At 39.4% G+C, this 9,308-nt stretch overlaps 1 protein-coding gene and 1 long non-coding RNA gene across 17 annotated transcripts; one reads left to right on the top strand and one right to left on the bottom strand.

The window, feature by feature from the left end:
- Nucleotides 1-28: 28 nt before the first annotated feature.
- On the bottom strand, nt 29-8,003 carry LOC112494829. Of its 15 annotated transcripts, none has more exons than XR_003060698.1 (9): nt 7,865-8,003; nt 7,298-7,628; nt 5,367-6,999; nt 4,691-5,288; nt 3,648-4,568; nt 2,309-3,236; nt 1,447-2,243; nt 393-1,386; nt 29-83 (listed from the first exon to the last, which is right to left on the bottom strand). It is a non-coding gene; the product is annotated as an uncharacterized LOC112494829 (long non-coding RNA). The 15 variants fall into 15 exon arrangements; XR_003060692.1 differs by lacking the exon at nt 7,865-8,003 and having other exon boundaries at nt 5,367-5,861; nt 6,802-6,999; nt 7,298-7,434; XR_003060696.1 differs by lacking the exon at nt 7,865-8,003 and having other exon boundaries at nt 5,367-5,585; nt 5,703-6,999; nt 7,298-7,434.
- LOC107270883 lies at nt 3,060-9,072 on the top strand. Of its 2 annotated transcripts, XR_003060689.1 has the most exons (5): nt 3,060-3,171; nt 3,393-3,517; nt 4,737-4,961; nt 5,050-8,839; nt 8,939-9,072. XR_003060689.1 is itself a non-coding variant. In XM_015746305.2 (3 exons), exons 1-3 carry the CDS (start codon nt 3,198-3,200, stop codon nt 4,828-4,830), a joined length of 303 nt encoding a protein of 100 aa, XP_015601791.1. In that variant the 5' UTR covers nt 3,151-3,197; the 3' UTR covers nt 4,831-4,861. The 2 variants fall into 2 exon arrangements, 1 of the variants encoding a protein (XP_015601791.1); XM_015746305.2 differs by lacking the exons at nt 5,050-8,839; nt 8,939-9,072 and having other exon boundaries at nt 3,151-3,281; nt 4,737-4,861.
- The last annotated feature ends 236 nt before the right edge of the window (nt 9,073-9,308 follow it).

Consider the following 9,308-nt stretch of genomic DNA (forward strand, 5'->3'; position numbering starts at 1 on the left):
GGATCCAATTTCATCCAAGAGTTGATATCGATATACAACACCTTACCTGTAATATCCTTCCGGTTTAGCGGAAGTATGATTAACTGTAACATAATAGGTCATTACTCTCCTATTGTAGACAAACCCATTTCTAAAATATCCTATAGCTTAGCGTTACGTCGATAACGTAGAATTCAGATCCAATTTCTACGGAGGCCACTGTTTTCTACTTACAAAAATCCGCTTAATTAATTAAATTAATAATATTAACAATAATTTTATTATTTATTATTAATAATAATAATTGTTAAGATAATTTAATTTTTAAAGAAATAATAAAAGAACGTTAATATTGTAAGAGCTAAGATTTTACAAGATTGTTTTATAATACCCTATGGTAAAGCAAAACGCACCGTACTTCCTGGCTCGTAGCAAAGTGCAGAATGCAGTTGAATGCATATGCATGTTGATGCAAATATAAAGTGGAACCAAAGCATAGATGCATCTTCCGTAGGTAACTTAAAACATACCTTATAAGGCACCGAAGTCAGTTTCGAGGTTATGTACGCTCTAGGAAGTTCTGGCCGATAAAGTTTTCTCTGTTCCTTCAAACGGATAGCGAAGTGTATTTAAATTTTGTAAATTTCCTAACCTACCAAAGATTAAGTGATAGATCGAAGAAGCTAAGGGAGGCAAAGGAAAATATAATATATTCTTACACACCGAGTGCATTCCCCTCTGACATTGGGCCTTTCTCACGACGCGTAAGATATTTGGCATTCCAGGCTACTTGCTTCATACCAACTATGCTTCGTGCAGTGCCATATAAAAGTACGGGTTCGTATGATGATTACGTAAGCCAAGCCTTCTTCCATCTTTTGTGAACTCGCGAAGGAGCTCAGCCGGCAGTCAGCATGTCCGTGAGTAACCTGACGATCCCTCATGAATGTTAAACTCCTGATATGGCAGCACCGAAAAGGACAGGACAGGCTCTTCGTGGAATTACGTAGAAACCGGAAAAATTGTCTTTTTTTTTGCAAATAATTCTCACGCGTTCTCGCCTTTCCGAGATTTTGAAATCTTCAAATCCAGAATTTTTTTTTTTTTTTTTTTCCAGAAAACCCGTTCACGCTATAACACTTAATGGGTATACTAAGAAGCTGGTAACGAGACACTTGATAACTGTCAAGAACCTGTAACGAAATTGCCAATGAGACACGTGTTTGGATTCTGACTTATCGTTCATATGTAAATTGACAGTGGACGAGTGACAGCTGAGGATAATTTCCGAGATCAATTTCGCATACTTCTTTGGCAACTGAATGACAAAGTGATAACAGTCAAATTCCAATCTATCACTCTATGATTAATGGACTTCTAAAGTATAAATTGTTATCGTGACGTAACCTCGTTGATCAAGAGACTCGGTCGAGTCTCGCGCCAAGTGAATTGTTATCGTGACGTAACCTCGTTGAATCTTTACTGACGGGAGTCATTGTGCCTTAAGAATTTTTACTGTCCGTATCAATTTTCAGGTTTCCCTACAATTTTCATTTCTTGCTGTATCTCATATATGTATATACATATGGTGCCTGGCTTCTGTCCCAATATGGCGATGATGATGGCAATATGGGATACAAGAAACCGAGAACAATGCATCGTGTAACTTTACGCACAATGCCTCACGTTCTTCTTGGCTCTGCACGTTATAGATGCCTAAAGGGTACAAGCTGTTTCTAGTATCTTCCGTATATTCCGTATATTCCGTATATTCCTATGAGATACTTGAACATCACTGAAATTCCATTCCTCGAGTAAATAAGCTTCTCTGCATTTTATTTAAGTCCTTTATTCAAATGGAGCAAGAAAGTCCTGCTGGATCTTTACAAGTTCAAAGGAGGCCGGCGTTCAGGAAGAGAATGAAAGGCAAACCTAGTAGGTACATTACGGTACAGTCGGAGCAGCAGCAATTTCATACGTGTTAGAGACAAGAAGACACGTCATTCGCAGTGGCTGACACCTAATCGTCCAAAAGCCTATTACCATATTCATAGTATCTCATTATTATTCGCATACATCATCATCATCATCATTATCATCATTATCAGCTGCCTTCGACTGTCTTTCTTCTTGGTCGGTCCTGAATGTTTTTCAAAGTTCACCTTTGCCTATGGCAACACTCTCAACTATCTTTGAAACGCATTGACACAAGTTGACTGGTAGTAAAACGTCATTCTTCTGGTCTTTTGTGTCAAGGTTAGATTCTGGATAATAAATAATCAGGATTAGGCAAAACTCGGAGTTACTAGAAAAGAAGCTTTTAAATAACCTTTCTCAATGATTCGCAATCCGTTTAAACGATTCATTAGGAATCCTTGAACTTTTTTTTCTTTATGTCTGCCAGTCACCAACTGCTTCCAATAGAGTCTCGTAGACCGAGAAAGAGCGAGGCAGACTAAAAATGCGAAAGATAGCAGAGATGTGGAGTCCCTCCCCTCCTTGTATAGAAGAGAAGCATAGGAGGGATGGGACGATCATTGGACCCTTAGGGCAGTCTTTAACTTTTTACCATGTTCCAATCGCGAATAAATTAGTCGGGTGGCATCTATGGTATTATTATGTTATTACGGTTGAACTTCATGGGCATGGCATGCGGTTCTTGCCTATTAATTTATCGATGAAGGAGCATTCTTGCAAGAGCAACATCAGGTCCCTTCGAGCTCCTATAAGCGGACACTTATAATAGCCAAGGAGCTAGCAAATAATAATTACAACAACTTTTATTCTTAGGAGAAGAAAAAACAGTTTGATATTTTGTTACATATATGTATACGGTTATTTATTCTCCCGATAAGTCATTTAAATTTATATATCAACCATTGGCTACGTGAGTCATGGATAATGGATATGTCCCGTGAGAAAATTCTTAAGATGCTCCATGGAATTTACCTAGGGTACCTCTACTCATTCGGAATAATCATTTTGTTTGCCAAGCAGCACCAGGGTAACCCGTTACTGGCCAAGAAATTGCTGGATGCGTGCGTGAGTGCGTGCAGAAACGGCAATGCGTGAGTTAGGCGAGGTAGAAGAGGCCATAACCTAAACGCTGGCACGTGACTCACGCGTGAAACGTGCACGAGAAGCTACACCTTTCATCCTGCTTCACTGTGGCAGCCGTCCACCACGGAGCAGGTTACATTCCTGGATGATTCACATTGATGCTTTCTTGCATATTTGCCCTCGGAAAATCTGCAAATCTGCAAAATCCTCAATATTATTGCATTGAATTCCAAGAAGATAAGGTCCGATAAGTACTGCTTTAGAGAGTTGAGACAAAAGTCCAATAAATTCAATGAAACAGTCAATATCGGCTCTGGGCTAATTCTAACGGAACCCATTTTCTTCTTTTATAGGAAATTAATGGCTTCACGGACGAATTTCATGGACCTACATGGACCTACATGGACCTACTGATCCGAGGACTGTGGAATGACTTGACTGACTGCTCTTGTATTTTGTCAGGGGTCAGGAGTGCTGTGTAAGAAAGTTCAAATCTATCTACCATATGTATGTTATTTATCTAAGAAGAGCAGTGACTCTTTTTTAAGAGACTCGTGGCAGTGGTTACAAATGACTGGGGTCCATTTTGAAGTGAGTCGAATACTTACTAATTGAGATAACGTTCCTCGGTGGTCTCTCCGTATTAACCATGCAATTAACTCAAGATAAATATATTGAGAGTGTGTCTAATTAGATACTTTTCTTTTTTTCACTTCACTCTTTGCATTAGACTCACTTTCATCTTCTGCTCTCGTAAATCTCCTGGTTTTTTGACTTTTAAACGAAATTGCAGAGACTGGTGAGTGGTGAATCTGTCTGAGGTGGATAAAAAAGTGCCTCGTTAAGCTCCCCGTGCATCAATCAACCCTTGGGATCTAGATGACTTGGTCAGTCTGTGATTGACCTTAGTCAGATGTCTTCAGGGTGAAAGTTCAAAGGGGTCGATGTCATGGTGGTAGCTGTTGAAAAAAACTGTCCGAAAAGTAATGCCTTACGTACGAAGCAGTCTAGACAAATGAATTAAAGTCTCTACGGGCCCTCAGGATCTATATTAAGCTGGACTCAGCTATATTTAGGGCCAGCTACATGGCGCGTTCCGAAAATAGAACAGTAGGGAAAAGGGGTATGGCGTCTGCCGGGGATGCAGATAGTAGTCGGCCGTGTATAAAGGCACAGTAACACACAGAGAGGAAGTGGGGTCCACTAGGAATTTCAAGAGAGAGAAAGAGATTAGTAGTTAATCGTACGATCGCCTAAGTATAACTCACTCTGCTCCGGAAGCAGCTTCCTAGAATTAATGAAAAATTCCTAGACTCTCTTCGATCTTGGCATCTTACCAAGATGCCAAGATATCGAAATTAACATCTGCTACGTTCACTCCATCCTCTTGCGGAGCAGTTCTCAATGAATCAATGCTACAGGTACTTTCGTCTTAGTTTACACAGCCAAATCTGGATATATCATTGACTCTGCCCACAGGAATCTTGTACAAAGGTACATAGTGGTAAGTGGTAAGTGTCATGAGGATGCTGGAAAAAGAAAATATTAGTTTCTTAAATTTTAACGATTCTCATTCGTTATCATTGTTTATTACTATACCGCATACCGCATATATTTTAGTGAAAACTTTGAAAAAAATTTGTAAACGAACCCTGATATTGGATAACCTAGTCGTCGCTCGTTAATTTTATTTCCAGAAGGGTCCAGTGGCACGGGCCAGTATTACCCAATTCTCAGGAGAGTATAACCGTGAATGCATCTAAGAGAGCACTAGGTAGAAGACACGTGTAACGCGTGGGAGAAGTACCCACGTGGATAGGGATTCTCTGGAGGAGTTGGGAACCGCATTCCAGATGGCGTCTGGCGCCACAAGAGGTTCTCAATATTAGCGTTATCCAGGAAACGGATGCTGCTCAGAAAAGGTATTTCAACAAAAACAATCCACACCTCTCTGACCCTGAGAACCTCTGCTGGATTATGTGTCAATGATTATTATTATTATTATTTCAGATAGAAAGAATCTCCAGAATTTATTGATCCGAAAGATACTGCATTAAACCGAAAGAAAAAAAAAAAAAAACTCATAAATGATCAAAAGGAATGTTGGGTACTAAGAGGATGAGGATACCAAGAGAGAATCCTGATTAAGATAGTCGGATCAAGGATGGCAAATTCGCCTGTATAGCGAATGACGATGAACAGTAATTTTATGCGAGATCGTCCAACAGTATCTCTGACGTCATTTGTGTCTGAAAAATAATAGGAAATGATGGATTATTAATGTCCATGGTTTAAGGGTTGATCGTGATTAAAAGAGTGATGGTTACCAAGGTATCCAGGGTACGCAAATAGAATGGAGGATGCTATAAATTTCTTGGCGTTACAGCAGACTCTGGCATCATCTCCTTTGTCAAGACAGCTACGTAAATTCAAGGCGTGCAGCATCCCTTCGCGTTAGACTTACGTGCACGTAACTGGCTGTGCTTGACTTTATGATAATGTAAATGCGTTCCGACAGCTTGGTCTTGTACGATCAAATGAACTGCCTATGGAATAGAGATTGATGAGATGAGCTTCTTACTATGTGCTTACATTCTTTAATCATCTTAATTTTTTTTTATTCGTTTCAAGTTATCTCAGTCATATATATATTCAAGAGAGACATTTTTGGTAAGATCAATTTTCTTCTTTCCTATGTAAAATAAGCAAGCTGCTGTCTCGACGATTAAGAAATCTCAATGGAATTCTCGTGGTGGATGCAGCATCCGCGTATTCATAGTAAATACAATGTGGCGTGTGCTTGATAGGAATGACGTGTGCGTCTGAAAGATAAAGAGAGAAGAACTAGAAGAGCATTGAGTAGGTAGGCACATATAGGGTGATTATAAAATCAATTATAATTAAGGTATATAATATCTAATATAATAAGGTATCCTTAAAACAGGAAATGAAGTATCATCAAACATTTTTGAATGTCGCTACTATATGTATATAGCGTTTATTAAATTTTTACAATTATTAAAATATTTTATTATTTAATTTACGTAGGTACTCGAAGGAAGTTAAGGTTGTTCATTGTGATGCTTAAAGATACTTATAATGACTTTTTAATTATTGATCATTTAAGTACACTTAAGTTTGATTATAATTTTTAATCACCCCGTATGTCTACCTCATAGGTGTGTAAGAAGGAGTAGGCATGTTAGGCATTGCTTCTACAATATATAGAAGTCGCACCATCTGCATAGGTTTTACCCTTAGAGATTCCAAGATATGAATCCGGTTTACGAGCTACGGATAGAATTGACTGTCCGTTAAGTTTAAAAATAGAAATGCCTCTCCCAATGCGATATATGGACTATAGACTATAAAGTCGTCAGACATCTGCCTTGCGAGTGAACTACAAGTTCCAGTAAGCTCAGTGAATTTCCCTTAAAGAAATATGACAGGAATTTTATGCACAGAGTCAAGAAATGGAAAGGAGAAAACCTTTAAAGATTTCTAAATCAATCTTAATTTGATATCAAATTCAATTCCGGATAAGTATTCATCTCGTATCGATTGAACAATTCCTATAAATCTGTACCCTCTTGTCGATTGTCTTGAATTCAAATAACCTTTCCAATTCTAGAATTTAAAAATATCGAAATTTCAGTCGCATAAATTCCAAGTAATTTGTGATTCAAAAGTAATATGGAACTTAGTAAAATTGAATACTATATAAATGTACAGTCGAGTACAAAAGATTAAACTTATAGATACCATAGGTAATGTAGTATGAAATACGGGTATAGTGTAACGAGTCGTCATTATAAAATTCTCCAAGAGTATTTTCTCCCACGAAGTTAAAATGGCGCATTATCCGCAGACACGCATCGTTCAGGGTCAGAGAGAACGAATTCCGTTATGGAGACGCCCAGGTCGAAGGGTACGTCCATGCTGGGAAGAGGGCGAATGAGACTGAGGAAAGTAAAGGATAAAAACAGAAAGAGATTAAAAGGATAAAAGGAGAAACACAAGAGGAGAATATCGCCTAGAGTCACAAAGTCTTGAATAACCCGAGAGAAATGGCGTCCATAAATAAAATATAAAAGCCAGTAGCTCGAAGCGATCGATAGCAAACCCTTCGTCATCATCATCAGCGGGGCAGAGACCTGCAGCATCTCTACTCTAAATATTTCTCCATTAAAGCTAACCTCCTTCTCTTCCTATCGTTCATCCAGTTTCTACTAGCCGCAACTACATAAATATTACGTACCAACCTCATACCATAAACGAGACACCTTTCTCATCTTTCTCCTTTCAGTATTCTCCTCCTTGTACATCAAAAACCTCTTGCAAGTCTTCCAATTCGTGGCGGCCATTTTTTTCTGCCTTAGGCTACGTCTCCTTCTGTACTAGACGTATTCTGTATTCCTATGGCATATCGACTCCGGAACGCATTAGAAAGACTCATGTAATAGCAGGGATCGTTCCTGGCATGCAGGATCATTCAGGACAGTTAGATATTCAAATAACCCCGCCAAGAGCCGTTTCAGTGACGATGCTGATTCTTCACTGAAAGATTCCTGCCAGTGTACCGTTTCGTGCTACGAAACCGAGATGACATTCCTGACTGGGTGAAAACACGAGAACAGTGCCTTATGCTATTCACGTATCACTATGTATGTACTACATACTATAATATCTACCATACGGATAAGAATATGAACTTTGAACTTTCCTCAGAGACAACCACCACGAGAATAATTTCATATAAAACCAATTTCATCACATACGTATGTCAAGTTACGATATCGTTGCTTTGACATGAATAAACAGTTACCTATAACACTGTATTTGATCATGGACCATTCTGGAAAATAGGTCAATGTCTCTGGTAGAGGGTCAACAGTTTTGATAACATTGTGGCGATAACGTTATCGCGATTGTACCAATTTGTGTTACAAGACTTTAACTTAGGTTATATGTATACACATTGGCGTAGCATACTAGAATCCACAGCGTACCACAGCGTACCGGCTTGCTAGGATGTTAGGATAATCGAGGGTGCGTTCCGAAATGTATTGACAGTACTGCCAGTACTGTAACCCACGCTGTGTCCTTATTCATCCATACGCATCTAAGAGAGATATGTAATTACTTTTACAGTGCTGTCAGTACATTTCGGAACGCACCCCGAGTTATCCCAGAATGATTTGTTAATCTTAGGATTTATCAATTTCTAAGGTTAGTCTCTTAAAAGTTAATCAAACGCCAGCCGATGACGTTAGCCAACCGAATGATCGTATTCGGAAAGTTTCCGAAAGTATCGACGTCTCATTGGCCAATCTCGCTGGTTAAACCTCGGTTAACTTTGTTGGAGAGCAGCCCTAATGTAAGACTTCCTAGTGGATCGCGCGTGATCGCGTGCGCGAGTATAACAGCAGGCAAATACCGATGTCGTGTTGTTCGGAATTTCCTAGTCCGCCAAGGAAGAAGATACCCGACGTGAATATCCCTAGTCGACCATACATCCTAGGGATTTTCTAATATCACTAGTCTGGGCTTTGGGCACGTTTTGAAACAATCGTATCGTAACCGTTTTGGAATAGCAGAAGTCGTACAAATTTTGTCATAAACATTTTTGAAATAAAACATCGCAATTCATTGATAAACTAAAGATTTTCGTAATATCATTCCCACGAGACCCAACACATGTCGTCTCCTGGCACTTGGTGCTCTCAGCAGGAAGGAGTCCGTGATCGTAGCCCGAGCATTTCAGCCGGAGGCTGTAAGAATGATCCAAGTTAAGCCTGAGGTAGGATATACATAAGCCGAAGTAAAGCAATGCGAGCAAACCGTAGTGCTTATAGAAGTGAGTGTCAGTGAGTGCAATGTCTTGCAATGCCTGCTGTAGGTTGCCTGCTGTTAGTTGCTGCTGGCTATTGCCCACTAGAGAGAGAGACTCTAACGATAAGGGAATATAGCCTTGGGGACATCACGGAGACGACATTCCTGCACGGAGCACCTCTAGCTGGGTCTTGAACTCACCTTTTCTAATATACCTAGAAACCTATAAAGATATTCACAATTAAAATCTTACCCGATGATTGGTGAACGGAGAAACATAACCTCTTCGTTTGTGTATTAGTTGTCATACCGTGATACAGGCTAGGAGTTTAGCGGTTGAATATACCGATGAGGTAACAGGTACGGTGAATCATTTATCATTTACAACGAGAAAATCATAAGAATCTTATAACTAATAGGTCTGTGACGTGGCTGCG

The sequence above is a fragment of the Cephus cinctus genome, unplaced genomic scaffold, assembly GCF_000341935.2.
Source record: "Cephus cinctus unplaced genomic scaffold, Ccin1 Ccin1_scaffold0854, whole genome shotgun sequence".
Lineage (NCBI taxonomy): Eukaryota > Metazoa > Arthropoda > Insecta > Hymenoptera > Cephidae > Cephus > Cephus cinctus.